This window comes from Pterocles gutturalis, unplaced genomic scaffold, assembly GCF_000699245.1.
Source record: "Pterocles gutturalis isolate BGI_N339 unplaced genomic scaffold, ASM69924v1 scaffold2826, whole genome shotgun sequence".
NCBI lineage: Eukaryota > Metazoa > Chordata > Aves > Pterocliformes > Pteroclidae > Pterocles > Pterocles gutturalis.
Genome location: NW_010102706.1, coordinates 22,828 through 39,862, shown reverse-complemented (window position 1 = coordinate 39,862; position 17,035 = coordinate 22,828). Strand labels below are relative to the sequence as shown.

Sequence of the window (17,035 nt, the reverse complement as noted above, 5' to 3'; positions counted from 1 at the left end):
TGCAGAGCTGATCTCAGATGTTACCACAAACCCACTGCATGGGGGAAAGGTAATGGGCGTTACTCGGTAGCCAAGGTCACACACTTGCTCACAGGGCAGGAATCACTAATAAAACATTTAGAGATCAGTGTAGCTGATGACAAAACAAGAGGAAAGGTAGCTGAAGGGATGTTATCAGATGTGGGATTGGATCTTAGAAATCAGAGTGTGCAAAAGTCAACCATACTTGCCTCATTTGCCAGTAAGTCAGTGGCTTTCTAAGACAGGAGCCATACAACAGAGACTGGGATCTATCAAAAAAAAAAAAAAAATCTGTCCAGAGATGTTTGTCAAGGTTAGGGTTTGGCCCTGGCCCAAGGAGGCTCTTCTGCAGTGTTCATAGTTCACGGAGTTGAACTGCCCAGAGCGAGTCCTTGGGAAGAGGTCTCCCGTCACTGGTGTCTTGTCCCACCAGTCTCCAAATGAGCCAGTGGAGTTCACCTGCCAAAATGCTTCAGTGGCAAATTCGTTCTGTCATTTCTTTCTGCATTGAAGGGGGAGAGAAAAGAAATAAACAGTAAGTGTAAAAGACAGGTTTGAGTAGAGTGACGTGTCAGGCAGTTTGGTAGGTGTCCAAAAACCATGCAAGGAAGCGACTGTGGGAGTCTCGGGGAGTGTTTCTCTGTTTCCCATGCCAGCCCCCCTGGGAATGCTCTGCCCCAGCAGCTCCTGCCTGGCATCCTCCTCGGTCTCTGTGGCACAAGGTTATTTTGGCTGTGCCCTAGCTTTGAGAGCAGTCCAAGGAAAGAGCATTGGCTGAGATGTTGAAAGATACAGGTCCTGCTCCTGGCTTGGCCGCGGAGCAGACAGACAAGGCGGTGCCACTCTCGGAGCCTCTGTTTTCAGCTGCCCAGGGAGATGGGACACGGAGCTGCTCCTGGCTTTCGCTCCGGGAGGTGACAACAGCTCAGCCAAAGGACCTGTGGTTTTGGCAAGGGATCCCATGGTCATGCTGCGATGCAAATGAGTGCTAATAACAGAGGGCCATGGCTAACCTCCGGTGAGAGTGATCTCTGTTTAGGCTAACAGACTGTTTTCTGTAGCCAGGGTGGCACCATGCCAGCTGCACTAGGAAGGTGCCCAGCTTTCAGCTGGTGAAGATGGTATTTGTCATTGCCTTAAGGAGCTCAGTTAATAGCTTGCAAATCAGGTACATTGCTGCAGCGAGGGAAGTTTGTGATTCTCTGTGGCTCATCAAGTTCATGGCTTGTGAATCTGTGTGTGTGCACAGACCCCCAGAGAAAGGTTTGCACATTGAAATGTACTCCCAGGATAGATCTGAAGTAGGACTGGTCTGTGGAGAAGAAAGGATGCAACTCTGAAAAGAGAACTAGGAAGGTAGGATGACCTTTGAGTAGCCCTATAAAAGGCCCTTTAGTGATATAACCAAAAGGGACAGAAGCTGCAATCTCAGCTCTTCAGTGCTTGAGAGTTTTGTTTTTAAAATCCATGGGGGGAGAGTAGCGAAGAGAGAGCTTCTTTGTAGGAGTAACATGCAAAATCACTTGAGCACAGAACCCTGCCATCAAATGAAAAGCCAACGTTCTGCCACAAAATCACATTGCAAATGGGAAGTGCTTGCAAACATCTTGGAAGGAGAAAGAAGAGGGCGGCGAGAAGACTGTGAACTTCCTCTTGCAACAGCATCCAGCCCACCCCATTAGCACAGCACCACGCACAAAAGCAGCCTTGAATGGGATGGGTTGGAGTGGCCAGTGGACTGCCAAGACGCCTGCGAGTTCCACAGGCTGGCCCCAAATGTCCAAGGCATTCATCACACTCTGGAAATCCCCACAGCTCTGCCTTAGTACATAACCAGCTGGACCTCTGCTAGTGCTGCTGCCCAGCGCCGTGACCTGCCCTTGTCACGGAAGGAAGTGCACGGCTTTTCTCTGCCCCCTTATTTCTTGATTTGTTAAGAGAGTGAATCACTGCCTTTTGCTAGTTCTGCCTGTACAAAGGATCTATCTCATTCTCGGCTCCCAATATTTGCTGCTGAGAAATCATATCCCAAAGAAGCTTGACAAAAGGGAAACTGAGGCATCAAAGGCAGATTCAGACAGAGGTAGGCTCAGCAACCATTTCATCCCACAATCCCTGTCATTTTTCTAAGTTATTGGGGCCTAACAGGACACTTTATGGCTGGGAAGGTGCTGGTTTTTTCTTTCTTCTTACTCCTTAATCTGAAAACAGGCTCCTCAGTAGAAAGCCTGCATCTGGAAAGCTCCAACCATAACACAGCACTCAGTCCTGCTGTCCTGCTCTAGATGTGCTCCCTCCACATGCTTGGTGGCCTTCCATAGTCACATGCAGGAAACAGGCACCTCTGCAGGCAGGAGTCTCCTCTGTCATGGGATTCCTGTGGACCAACTCTGGCCGGGCAAATGCAAGGTTAGGACAGTTGTCTGGACTCATGAGACAGTCAAGAGAGACTGAACCTCTCAAGGACAGTTCATCTCATCCCTATTGAGGGATTATCGACTTTCCACAAACCTTGAGAACTTGCTAAAACTAAACTCTGCAGTCTTAGCCTAAAATGAAGGCAGATGCAACACAGTGTCTGTCCTTCCTTAAGTGTCAAACCAGCTGATGAATCCTTCAGGACTTAAAAACACTTAGGAATAGGACAACAGCTATGGTGCAGACCAGCGAGAAGGGGAATGAGTGAAGCAAGCCACTGCTGCTCTGCCCTGGGCTGGAGAGAGTAATTAGCCAAAGGAAAGTAGACTGAGGTCAAGTGTAAAGTGCTGCAGAGGTTGGATGTTACTATTTGTGCATCTTTACAACTGCTGCTGAAGCAAAGCCAGAACAGCATGAACACCAGGCTCCCCACATGCTCTGCAGCACAATGAACTGGAGGCTCATTAGAAAGACCCTGGCACCCACATGAAGAAACTTCCTACTACTGGAAGCTACTGCATCAATCCTAACCCATGCAGACTTTGGGGCTGATGACAGCATCAAGCTGCAGAACAGCACGGCCAGAAGGACCACTTTTGGGTTTTGAAAGCTTTTCATAAGCTGCAGCAACTTGTCCCTCCCTCCTCATCTCAGCACTGCATCCTGAACACAGCTCTCCTCTGCTTGTAGGACACTCTCATACCCGCCTACAGCAAGTCCTCGCCCGAGGGAGGGAGGTCCCCCATGTGGTTGAGTCTCCTTGGGGCTTGGATGCCAGGCAATGGGCACACCAAGAAATGAGACACAGGTAGACCAGAGGCAAGTGTGTCTCATCTCCTTGTAGTTTAACCCTGGTTGCATCACGTGGGAAAATCTATTCGTCTTAGATTCATCCAGACCCACAAATCATCTCAAGTTGCATGTGAGTCACTGGCGTTGAAAGCCCATATAGCAATGTCAGCCTCTGCTTTAGCTATTAGGCGCTAATTATTTACATTAGCATCAAAGGAGATGACACCATGATGGGCTGTATATCAATGCTAAAGAAGTTTGTCATGAGGAGCGGTGTTACAGAAGACTAACAGGGGACAGAGTGATGCTGAGCTGCCATTTTTCTGGAGCTGAGGGCCACTGTGATAATACAGGTCACAGTCAAACTCTGCTAAATAATTAATGTAGATGCTGTTGTCATTCAAGTCTCCCCTGATTAGATCATCATCTTTATCCCCCTAAATCACCATCAGAAAAGACAGGCAGCAACTTGACAGAGACAAATGAAAGCAGAGAAGGAGTAAAGCACTTAGCATGTAGGGGCAGGGGCTCTCCTCCCCCAGATACTCCTAAATGTATTTGCTGGGACTTTTCTCAGCTCTTTACCTCTCTGGAATTCAATCCTCTTGGTCTTCCCAGGCTCTCTGCCGCTGGATACAGCCTTTTCTGCAACCCAGCCCTTATCACAGCGTGCTAATTACTGAGTTCCCTATTATTTCTTCTCCCCATTGCAACATGTCCTCCCTAGGTCAGCCCACCCTCAACCTTGCCTGTGACACACTTATTTCCCTTACAAAACTATGTGCATTTTCTAGTTTATGTGCCTGGACTGTCTGGCCTCTGCTTCCCACCAGTCCTGCTGTTCTCAAGGACTCTCACTCTCTGCCTGACTAATTGCTTCCCAAGGGAGACTGCAGAGAAATTTGGAGCTCCAGCGAGGCCGCTCCAGCTTGGCCTCTGTAGCTGTTGTCTGGAGCCGTGTGTCCTGCTGGGGCTTGCCCTCCTGCAGCCTCATTCACACTAGGATCTTGAGCAGGGACCTTAGGCCACTAATAGGAAAACTCAAGACTGTAGAGAGGAGACTTGGGCTCAAATCTGACCCCTGAAGCCATGTGGACACAACTGGCTGGAAACACTTGGATGTGCAAATTGCATTAGAGCTACCAAGAGAGTACAGAGGGACACTGTGTTAGGGTGGTCCTGAGGATGCTGAAGAGCAGTTCATAGCCATGGCAGCAGAGGCAAAGTTTCAGGAGGGTTTTCGAAGGGTAAAGGGTTTCCTCAGTGCTGCTGGGAAGTTCTCTCTCAGAGCACTAAGGCTGATGGTTACAGGACAGACAACATGGGTGTGCTCCTGAGGTAGGGTGGCTGTAAGAGTCCAGAGAGTGTGACTGCGCTGCTCAGAGTCTACCCCCACCTGAATCCACCAGTGCTGTGTTCAGCCCATGCCACTCTCGCCCCCTTCACCTCCCCACCTCTGGGGCATCCTTACCAAAGGCTCCAGCTCCCGATGGTCAACGAGGCTGAACTCCCTGATGAAGTAGTAAAAGTGCTTGTAGCAGGTGTTGACGTGTGCCTCAGCGCCCATGTTGATGATGCTGTCAAAGTGGTGGATGTAGACGTGGACAAAGACACGGAAGAGGCGGGTGAGGATCTTAGTGCAAACTTGCTGGAACTGCTTGGGGAAGGGAACACCTGCAAAGCAGAAGGAACTTTGAAGCCATTTGATCATTAAAAAAAAAATCAGCTAGCATTTAAATGTCTCTGTCATGCTTAACAGGCAGTCATGGATGATGAGGAAGGACTCCCTTGGCTAATGTCAGAGTGCCAGCTACACCGGGGAAACGTGACATCCAGCCTCCCCACCTACTTCCTCATTGCCCAACTAGCAATTTCACACAGGCATGGGCTGAGGATTTAGGGAGTTGCCCTAGGAGAGAAAATTTCTCATGCAGCAGAGGAGACTGCATCTCTCCACACCTGGCTCTATCCAGAAAAATCTGGCAGAGGATCCTTCTGCCCTCTCTCCCCGCTTTTCCCCTACAAGCCTGTGCAGGCACAGTGTAAGTCAAATTGTATTTGCCCAAGTCCATGAACAAAACTAAACCTCCTCCCAGTGGAAAAGATACCTTCCCTGGTCCTCTTCATCAAAACCATGTTTCATCTTCCTCCACACACCCTCAAAGATCACTTCTGATGCATCAACAGAAAGAGGTGGGGTTTCTACCTTTTTTCCTGATCCTTGTTTCAAACATATATCTCATTAAAACAGGAAGAAAATTGCCGATCTCAATGATGCTTAGGTTGTAATTTCATTGCACCTGGTCCCACACAAGGACACAATTTCATATTCTACATTTCCTCCCTTGTCTAAATGCACTGCTATCACAGTGAAAATCTCAGAGGTGTGATACAATCAGTGTCAGCAACCCTGGGGTAAATCTCTAAAGGAAGCATGGCTTTGAAACCCCAAACATATTTTTTGGGAGGAGGAAAATGAAACAACTGGAATTTGTTTTCCTGAGGCTTCTTCCTCTCCCCTGAGCAATTCAATGCAAATTTGCAAAGAACAAAACAAAAAGCTCCCTTCCCACGGTTGTACCAGCCTCCTCCCTTAGCTTCTTACTAATGCAGCACATAACCTCTTAAAAGTCTTTCCAAATAATCTCTGCTCAACCATGGCCAGCTCACACACTTTGTGCTGTGGAAAGCATCAGCAAATCTGTTAGCTAAAAAAATTAAAAATGGTAATTTTCTCATCAGACTCACTAGGCAATTAAACTGTTTTTCCCAAAGGCTCCCGGCAGATTTGTTTCCCAGCAGCAGTGCCATGCGCCTCTTCTCTGTGGGTGGCAAACACAAAGTTTCTGGCCCTTCAACATCACACGTGGAACCTGTGTTTTCAATGCCCAGGGTTCGGCGGGTGCTGGGTTCAGTATCACAGAACTCGTAATATAAAATGATCTCTGGTCTAAACCAGAGTCCCTCTCAGCCCAGCCCAGTCTCACTTTGCTCCATGCACAGTGTGGGTGCTGCAGGCAGGGCAGAAGCACGAGTGCTCGTGCCATGGGTGGATGGTCCAGCTGCCACTCGGAGGAGGACACCTATCTCTGCTCAGCGTCACACGAACACGAGAGGTGGTTTTGAGACTGATTCACAGCCGCTGCTTGGCATAACCCTGAGCATGCTGCAGCCCCAGGGCTGCTCCTGCAGCAAGGACCTCGGCGTGGTTTCGCTGCCAGCTCTGGCAGATCTCGTCAGGGCTTTCTTGGAAAGGCGTTCGCATCTAGCAAAGTACCACCAGGCTCTCCCCATGCCAGCAGCTTAGAGGTGGTACTGGAGATCTGCTTCTGCCCTGGACCCTTGACTGCAGAGATCGGCTTGCCTGCCAGTCTGCTAAGGGCAGGGATCAGAGAGACATCTCCAGGTTTCCCTGTGGTCAGGAGGGACACGGTGCTTTATCAATGGCTTCATTTGAGCTTTTTCCACTGAGCGAGAATTTGCTGAGCAAATAAAAGCTGTAATCACCAGCTAGGGACTCAGACATGCCATTAGGGTGGCCCCTGCAGACCAGCTTTGAAGAACCAGTCAAGAAACAATTATTTTTAATAAAGAAAAATTCATCACAGCAAGGAATTTCTGATGAGCACGCATTGCCAGGCCCCGGCTGGGGAATACACACTGTTCTGAACAGCCTGTCTCCCTGGGACCAGAGGCGAGCAGTCGCTGCCGGGAACTCAGCAAGGTACCAGCAGGTAGACAGCAACACATCAGCTGCCTCCAGCATGTCACCCAACCCACTTGCCTAGTGCCTCCTCGGGTCAAAGCAGGCAACAAGGAAGAAATCAGACCTGACCAGCCACCAGGAGTTTATTGCCAAACTGGGAAGTGTGATACTGAAGGAAAGCATCAAACCTCAACCCCATCCTGAGCTCAGAAAGAAATAAGATCAGACAGCAAACATCAGACCAAAAGGATCTCAGGCTCCCAGGGCTGATAGCATGTATGGTCCAGATACTGCTGTTAGATGAGCCACCTCCAGAGCTGGCAGATGGTGACAAGTGTCTTTCTACTGCTTTTGTCCTGAGCTTAGCCAGGAACTGTCTTGTCCTATAAATCAGTTACCAGCAAGTCTTCATGGACACGCTGGCGGCTGAGAGACTTAGAGGGGAGCTTTGGAGATACCAGCTACCTCCTGGTATCTCCAAAAGCAGCTCTTGCATCAGGGAACAGAGATTTAGCATGAATCACAGAGCAGTTTGGGTTGGAAGGAACCTTTAGAGGTCACCTAGTCCAAATCTCGTGGCCCTCACCAACTCCGGGAGCTGCTGAGATATCCTATACCTAATGATACCTGGAAAGAAATCATCAAGCTACCAGCACCTACAAGTACCCTTCTGGGCTACCCCACCACTGTGCTTTCACATGAACCCAACAGCAGCAGCAGCTCCTGGAAGGTGAAGCTGGGCTGCTCTTCTTGGTGTCCATCACAAGGTGTCAGTGTGTGGCCATCCCCTCCAGATATGGCCAGGCTGTAGTGGCAGCTGGCTGTCACCAACGGACTTCTGCAGGTCACCCCTCACTCTGCCATGTCATGACACCACCACCCACTGTGGTCCTTTGGGTCCAGGGATCCCTGGGCTCTGGCTCTGGTTCCTTCTCCCCACATCACTCCCGCACATGCCCAGGGAGGCAGGGGCAGCCCCAGCAGCACAGGGCACAACCCGGGGCCATCAGGTCCTGCTTCCACTCCCTGTGCTGCAGCCATGGCTGTGCCTCAGGCTACGGATGCTCAGCTGGACCCTGCATCTGGCACAGGCGCCTGCACCAGTTGATCAAGGCGCTTCCTCGTGGGAAGGAAGTGGGGCAGTTATCAGATAAGCGGGTTGCCTCTGCCAGCAGCAATCATGCCTAACTGCTGATCTCCAGCGACTTGGAAAGCAACCCACAGCAGCCCCAGCAGCACTGGGCACACTGGTGAGGAGCTGGAGGAATTCCCCATCCCCTCGCCCAGAGCTGAAAGGAAAGGGCTCACCAGTAAAAGCTCCATCTGACCAACCCAGGAGAGCAGCAGAAAGATCTGGCATAAATACGGTTTGCCCTGGGTCACGGCTGCTGGCGCAGCAGGTGTCCAGAGGACCAGGCATGTGACATCCTCTCCAGCACGCGAGGGGACACAGCAGCCAGCACATCCCACCAAGGGGAAAGCCCTCGGACAGGGATCTTGCCACTGGCCATGCATCTATCCTGCTCTTGCAGATTTTAGCTTTAAACTGAGCAGCCAGAGCCCCATATATTCACATCGGAGCTGTCCTGGTTGCTAGGAGGGGTCACGGTGACAGCAAACGGGGAGCGGTGGGGCCCATTCCCCAAGCGTGGAGGGTGCCAGGCTGCTCCCCTCATGGCTCCCACCTCCCTGCCAGGCTGGGCCGGGCAGATCAGTGTTACAGCTGGCAGCAGAGAGACCTTGGTAGTGGCCAGTGTGTCAATAAGCAGCACTTGGGAGTGGGACAGTGGTGGCCCTTGCTTGAGGGACTTCCTCCATTGTGGAGGTGGTACGTGGTGGCACAAACCAGCAGGAGTAGCTTGACAAGATGAAGGGATGAGGCTGGTGGGACTGACTGTGCATGGCTGAGATGACCTGTTAGCAGAAGTGTAGCAGACTGGGGCAAAGTCAGGATAGAGCCCCCAGTTTTGACAAACCACACTGGCAGGGTGATGCTGCTTGGGTCCACTTCACCCTCCCTATCCCTACACACATTCAGGGACCCAGTAACGCCATCCCAGTGCATCCCACTGGTGCTGGTCCCAGCTGCCCCAAGGGACAGCAGAACAGCACAAAACCCACCTGGGCTGATTTAAAGGCACTGAAATTACCCTCACATTGAATTCACTGATGTTCACCATCCAGCAACCTTGGAGAAAGCAGCAGCAAGCTCACAATCTGGCAGGCAGTAGCCCCCCTCTGACTCTTCTTGCTTGATGAGTGATGAGGAGGGGACCACAGGTTGCAATGTGAGCTTGCTCAGACGCTGGTAAAAAGATTTATAGACAAGATCAGCTCTTCTCCTCCACCCATGATCACAGGCATGCGCTACTCAGACACTGCACACAGACCAGACAGCTGGCAGCTGGGAGTATCGCCTGTCACATCCACGGCAGTGGAAAAGGGAGAACCTTACCCATGCTCCAAGCCAGGGCAAAAGCTGTAAGTACAGCCAGTACAATTTCACTGTCTTCACTGCAGACAGGGTGCTGGCAAGCAGCGTGATTCACAACCCTGAAATGAATTAGCACCTTCGGTTTCTCTTGGATGTTTTGCTTGAAAACCCCGAGATGTGATTTAATGCTCTGAGAAATCTGTTTTCCCCACTCTGTGCCGATTGCTTCAAAACATAAGGAAACCATGTGGGACCACGTGTAAAAGGAAAAGAAAATGAGAGGTAACAAAGCGCCTGCACTTACAGTAAGGGACTGCGAGTGGCTCTTGGATCTCTCCTGCCACCTCTCCCGGCCCTAACCCTCGTGCTCCAGCCAATTTAATTTTTTCGTGATGAATCAGTACTGGGAAGCTATTTTGCTTCTGGGCAATTGTATTTTTTTCCTCTGCAAAAGCAGTAATTCGATGAACTACATGATGAATTATTGTTGTTGTTATTATTTCTCAATTCCATTTTGGCCACCGTGGCGTTCAGTGATTCATTTTTTCCTAAAAATAAGTCTTTAAAGCCCCATTTAAAACTAATGGTGTGATGGCAGCTGCAAGCTGGTATGGTGTTAGTTTTGGAAGAAAATAGGCAGAGAAATAAAGGACAAATCATTTCAAAAATAGCCAGCTGAGAGAACGGCAATAATTAGCTGAATTCTGAACAGTTTTGTCCTGTTGTTATGGGGAGAAAGGATCGGATAATTTCGCACCAAGGTTTCTCTGTTTTTTATAATTGTTTTGGGACCACACTTGAAAGACAGAGCTTGAGCTTTGAAAAGCTTTCCAAGAACTGTTCCAGAATCTCCTGTGCCTGCCGCTCTTTAGAGCTGCAGGCACATTTGGCACAGAGCGCGGGGTGTTTCCGGCGCTGGGTCTCGCCCAAACCCTGCGTCTGCACTGATCTCATAACGGAGAGGTTTCAGCAGCCACGATGGTGCTGATGTAGGACGCCTGGCCTTCTGCAGCAACACCCTGATGCTGGGCTGGCCAGCGCAGACACAGCCGACTGCCACGGGCCCCACAAACCCCATCCGCCCAACCCTCCTCCCCAGCAGCAGCTCCCTCAAACCAGGCACCACAGGGCAGAGCGATTACTGGGAGGAGCCCGTATTTTCCAGGTGGTAATTTGTTCATGTGGCCACTCACTGAATAAATCTATTGATATAGTTTTACCAGCTGGTAAAGATACACCTGTAGAATCATTTATTCTTCTCCCTGCATGGGAACAATGCTTATTCTCCATCTAAATGTATTTTTCAGGACAGCTACACTGGTTGGAAGAGTGGAAACAGTGCTAGCACATGCAAACTGATACGGGTCGTCTGGGAAAGCTGCTGCTGCTGTAGATTTATAGCAATCAGGTTGGCAGAGCTCACCCCATGCAGGGATTTGCCTCATCTTGACCAGCAGACAAACAGGTTTCCGCTCCAGAGGAAGGATTATACAGCAAATGCTGTATAAGCATTTGAGTGGGACCGATCCCTGCAGGAGGATTTCCCTGGGGATGGGGAAGATGCAGTATCTCCCTTGCTGTGGAATGCAGAGGGTTTGGCAGCCTCCCCAGCCCCATCAAACCACTCTAGGGATTTTCTACCAGTGCAAGCGTGCCGTCCGAGGGCTGCGGTCCTGCTGGTTAGCTCTGCCAGGTCACAAGCTGTCTGCTGGAGTCGGGCTCCCTTGCTGCCATTTCGGATGTCAGCTGCCCTCCGGCCTTGCTGGCACAAGCGGCTGGGCTGAACAGAAAGTATTTGTCACCCGCATCGCTCTGCTCCCCTCCCACCTCTGACACATGCTGAAGGACCAGATGTTTAGTGCTGCAAATCATCCCAGCTCTGCTCAGCTCACTGGAGTTGTGCCCATTTATCCCAGCCAAGGTCTCCCTTGTGATGCCAAAGGACCCTGTGAGCCCACAAAGCCAGTGAACCATCTCTGCTCATTTCCAGCTGAGCCTCTCAGCCCAGGGTGAAGGATTTCCCCTCTCTGACCCATGAAATACCTCCCCCTTCACTGTCAGGACAGCTGTGAGCAAGCCCCAATGAATCATGTGCTGCTTTGCAGCTTTTGGATGGAGAAGGATGCTGAGGTTAGCCTCAGGCAGCGTTAGCAAATTTGGGGAACACTTGCTGTTTCTAAAATAAGAAAAATAAAAAGTTTGTTTTGTCTGCAGTTGGGTGGCCGTAGCCAGGGAAATCTGTGTGCTGGGACAGTTATTGCACACGCAAAGAGGGGCCAGGAGGGAAAGCCGAGATGCACGCAGCTCGTGAAACACCCTCTGAGACGGCGGTCAGCTGTGCCACGGGACCTCTCTGGTACAAGCAGGAGCAGAACAAACCTTCATGCTAAATCCCATCTCTGCTGCTAATATTGAAAATCCTCACCGCGACTCCAAAGTATGAAATCTATTATTTCCCCCCATCACCTCATCAGACTCCTTTCCCCTTCTTAAAACAGATCACACCTCCCCTGTGTCCTCTCAGTGCCTTATTCCCCTTGTCCTGAGTCTCTTCCCAAGGGGCTGGCTCTTTCGGAAGGAGGCTGAGCATCTCTGTTTGCTCACCCTGGCCGCTGTCCCCGAGCTCCACAATCCCTCCCCGCTGTGCATCCCGCAGCCTCCCACGTCATCCGGTGTGGTGACGAGGAGCAGCCGTCAGGAACGGGCGGATGTGACATTTCCCTTCACCCAAACATCCCCATCTTCTGAAATGCCAAAGCTGCCGAGCAATTACCCGGCGCACAAGGCAGGCCAGTGAAAGGCAGTTAATTGGGGACACACTGAACAACAAACTGTCACCGCCTCCCTCCTCCCCCTGCCTCCCACGACAGCCTGTCATGCACTTCAAAGTGCAATCTCAGGCTAAGTTCCCTTTTACTTGTGGGAGGCCAAAAGCACCAAGACACACCAGCAAGGGACTGAAGTCACTCAGGGACATGACGGTGTCCCCCCCTGCCCCCTCAAGAAAAGGTCTTGGAAGAGGGACCCAGGAACAGCTCTGGAGGAGAAAAAAATGGGTTTGCCCCATGACTGCCTGCAGCCAGCCCGGGTGTCACCCAGAACTGCCCCCACACCAAAATGAAAGGAGAAGTGGAAACCAGAGGCACTAACCATCCCTCCCCACATCAGGAGGGAGAAGTGCCAGAAACGAGGTGAAAACCAGCAGGGCCAACAACTGTGCTTGGCTGTTGTGCCTCAGAGGGAGCATCCCTCCATGGCTGCTTGCTTTCTGCAGTGTTAACACCCCCCATAGCCCTGACTCCCCAGGGCAGCTTTCAAGCAGCATCACATCCCAAATCCCACCTGCCAGGCATTAAATCAGACCAGGAGACTCTCCTTCCTGGCTATAGGGCAAACAGAGTAAATCCACATCCACACCCCTGCTTTTAATGGCACTGGGAGCTTCTCCTTGGGAACAAGCCACCTTGGGAACAGGAGGACCCAGGCTGCACCCCATGGCTGCCGTTTCGCCCCTTGGCAGCAGCGAACCTGTGCCCAGCTGTAGCCGGAATGAACAGGGACTTTACTGTCCCAGGCAGAGCTGGGGCTGCTGCCACAGAGCATCCTGCACTGACACTGTCAGCCCCTCCTGTCCGCTGGGATGTGTGGAGCCCATGAGGGAGAGACGACTCCGTTTCGCATCAAAGGCGAATCCCTGGTGAATCCTGGGGGCTGGCTCCCCAGTGTGTCCCAAAGGCCCCCCATCTGCCTGTCCTCTGGCACTGTGCTGCCCTGCCTGCCCCACGCCACCGGAGAGGGGAAGCAGGCAGCGATTGCCTGCAGCTCTTGGCTTCGGGTGATGGAGAAAGATAAAGAAACACCTGGATGGGGAGTTGTACCAGCCTAACCCCAGGCAAAGCTGGTGCAGCTTGGTCAGACCAGAGGTCTGGGGGATCACCCCATCCCAGAAAGCTAAAACTAAGAGTTTGGCACCACTGCCCTTCTGCTTGCAGGGAGCCACGACCCCTCCGAGCCTCCAAGGGCTAGAGACTTTCACAAAATGACATACAACTAGATACTGCAGCACAGCCAAACAGCTACAGCAATTAGTAGCAGTCAGTAAACCCACACAGACCATTTTCTTCAATATTTCCCAGCGTATTAATGAAAATCCTGAGCCTAAACTGCACAGATTTCATACAGGTCTGTCAGCTGTTCTGCTTGGAAAAACAGAAAAGGTCAAGCAGACTTGCAAAGCCATGCCTTTCCCCCTGAAGCTCTTTAAATTATATTCAAGCAGATTTGTGTTTCACCTGAAAAGAAATAGCTCCAAGGCAGGACCTGAGCCCCACCAGCCAACGCATCAGCTCCAACCCTTGAATTCATCTCCCCAAAAGACAAGAAAGCAGATATTAGACCTAGCAGGGCTAATATCGGCCCTGGCAGCTGCCAAGTGGTGCAGGTCAGCAGCAGAGGGGTTAGTTTGCAAGCTGTGTTGCCTTTGGCAGCTGCTGCAAGCTTCTAAGGCCAAATTTTTTGAAGGGATGCATCATACACCCTTGGGTTGGCAGCTGGAAAGGCCAGATCCTGAGGACAAGCATCTCTGCTCAGGAGATGCCTCAGCGAAATATCAAGATGTGATGTGTAATCAGGGCTGAGATGAATTAGCAGAGATGGAGAGGAGCTGAGAAGTGAAGCAGCAAGGTGGGATGAGGGTTAGAGCTTGGGACCGTGAACCTACCTGGAAAACCAGAAAGAAATGGAGTTGGTTAGTCAAGAGAAGAGCGCACTGCAGAGATGTGATGACCACCTCTAATCAGCTCTGTGGCTCAGCTCCTTGAGGAAGGGCAAGGAAGCTGGTGACCTACCAGCCATCATTTCTCACAAGCACAGAATTCTTGGAAAAAGTTCAAGCACAGAAGAGGAGAACATTGTTTTCCACATCCCTAGGAGCAGGAAAAGGAATCCCAACTTGCAGCAAAGCGATGTGGGACAGACACTGAGGAACACCTGGAATGGTAAAGGCCACAGTCCTTGGGATCGCAAAGTTTGGTAATACCAACCCTGAGGTGCACCAGTGGCTTGGGAACCCAGTTACAACCCCAGCGTTCTCGTGAAGAACCAGGGCACACTCACCTATCCTGGTGGGGAAGATGTCCTCATTGTTAATGAGCATCTCGATCCAGTCCATCAGCATACACATGTACTGTGGAGCCGACAGCTTGGTCGGCTTCTTGTATTTGCTATCGTCCTGCCACCTGTACTCATACTTGAGTCCGCCAGACATGATGGGGCAGCTCCTTTCCGTGCAGTACTCTGACATGGTGCCGTAGATGAGGTTGATGCGGTTGAAGAAGTCCACCACGTGCACGGCGATCCAGTCATTGATGCTCTCGCCAGGAGGCAGCTGCACCACCGCTTTCAGGTCCAGCCCAGACTTGAGGGAAGCCTGCGCCTTCTTGTACAGCTCGAAGCGCTGGGTGCCTGGCTCAAACTTCTTTCGGGGACGGAAAGTCTTGTCTTTGTTGAAGACTTGCTTGAGACACAACGCCATCACGGGCAAGGATGGCCAGGGTGAGGGCAGAGGCTCGGCACAACGTGAAACCCAGGGTTGGGGTCTTCAGTGGTAGAGGTTTCTGGGAGAAGAAAGAGAAATTTCAGTCACCTCTGAAGGCAACTGGATGTGTGCGCATGCTCGCAGGGATGAATCTGCACCAGGATGCTGACTGGCCCTGCTGCTGCAGCAGCACATGGTGACAGAGAGTTGGGGGAGCTCCTGGCTGCTCCACACCCACCTCACATGGCAGCTCCCAGCACTGGAGTGGACGAGTGCTGCCACATGTGCCCCATGCAAGGCTCGATGGCAGCCAGGGCCCTTCCTCCCTCCCTCCCCCGTCTCCAGCCAGCCTCTTGCCCCTGGGGTTTTTATCAGTAACTGCTGCAGTAAAGTGAAAGCCACAATATCAGTGGAGCTCACCAGACCGCAAGGTCCCAACCTGGTGGCCCTTTCATCTTCCAGCAAAGGGGAAGCGTCTCTTTCCCAGGGATTTCTCAGTACAAAATAACCCTCGACCCTGCCGCGGTGGCTGGCGAGCGATGCCCCAGGGACCGCGCTGCGACTGCAGATGGCTGCCGGTTCACACAGCCCTGATCAATGGGAAAGGGGGGGATTGTTTTTGTTGTTCTGCCCCGTCTGTTTGTCCAAAAGAACAAAACCCGCATCCGAAGAAGGGAAGCAGCAGCCCCGTACAGCAACGCGACATGCCAGGATGCGGCCAGCCCTCCAGGCACACACACAATGCACGCAGGAGCCGGCGGGGGGGGAGCCGATGCTCCGGGTGACTCGGTGTGGAAGTCACAGCTTGGCAAAGTGCTGAGCTCACACCTTCCTGCCTGAGGTTAGCAGCACAGACCAGGGCCACGGTATTTCCCTTTTTTTTTCTTTTCCTCCACAATGTTCCAGTGGAAATCCCAGTTGCCCCAGGCTGTCCTGGACAGGCTGAAATTGTGGGTTTTGTTACCTGCACTCATCACCAGTGGTGGTAGCATGAGATCAAGGCCCCCCTTGTGCTACATGCTTTGCTGAGGCTTAGGGAAGAGAAAGTCCCTAAGAGACTCTCCTTGATGGGAGGAGATGAAGAAAGAGTTAAAAAAAAAAGGAAGGAAAAGGTTCATGGAAAGGGGAAGTGACTTACCCAAAGTCACGAGCAGGAGGGAATGGTGTCCAAGCAAAACTTGGATGCTCATTCATCATTAAAAGACAGCTTTCAGACACAAGCTTGCTATATTAACTGCTTTCTAAACTTAATCCTGAGCCATAGGCAGATCCTATTTTGCCCAGCAGAGACCAGCTAAAGATCTTCCAACAGAAACCCTGTGCTCTCCTCAAAGCCCACCCATGGGGGCATCACTGGGAGGCAGCAGGACCTAGTGATCATCCCAGACACCGGCAGGATCTGCCCAACGGGGATTTCTACACCACAGCCAGCACTTGGCTGCGAGGGGAAAACCCTGGCATGGGTGCAAAGCCTGTTGTGGGTGGAAACCCCAGCATGAGTGCTGTTAGTGCACTGACCACAGCCTTTCCTGCGGGCTGGGGTGTTGCTGTGCCACCATAACGTAGCCCACAGCATGGTGGTACCAAACCCCGCCACACTGTGCTGTAGCTGGGTACAACCAGACCTGAAACCATATGTTTTTAGGTGCTTTTTGCCCCACAGAGGGGGTCACAGCCATCATGCAATGTTACGCAGTATAACTTTAATACCAAGGTATCTGCAAACCTTCCCCAGCTCATGCAGCTGGGTGGGATTTCAATGGCTCCAGCCCTGTTGTCCTCATTTATTGTTGAAGGGCAACAACTGGGGGATGTTTCTTGCATGCTTTTTCCTCCCCTGCCCCAAGTAGCTGGCTCCAACCATGTCAAAGAGCTTGCTACCCACTTCAAAAAAAGAACATAATTCTAAAATGCCAACCGATGGAGGGAGCTGGCATCATGTCATGCCTCCTACCTGTCCTGAGGGGAAGGGTCTCCGGTACGGCAGCCCTGAGGGAGCCCAACAGAGGCCAGGGGATTCTGTGCACAGTGAGGCTGTAAAAAAAGCCCTTGTCTGGGGCTTCCCACCCGGCTGTTATATATTCAAGGCACATCCTGTTGATAACACCCCTAAAAAAAGCCTCCCGGG

General features: G+C 51.5%; 1 protein-coding gene across 1 annotated transcript; it reads right to left on the bottom strand.

Moving 5' to 3' along the window:
- Window positions 1-493: 493 nt before the first annotated feature.
- Window positions 494-14,904, bottom strand: MOB3C (MOB kinase activator 3C). Its single transcript, XM_010086369.1, has 3 exons — window positions 14,487-14,904; window positions 4,703-4,905; window positions 494-523 (listed from the first exon to the last, which is right to left on the bottom strand). The coding sequence occupies exons 1-3, from the start codon at window positions 14,902-14,904 to the stop codon at window positions 494-496; spliced, it is 651 nt and encodes a 216-aa protein (XP_010084671.1).
- Window positions 14,905-17,035: the final 2,131 nt, after the last annotated feature.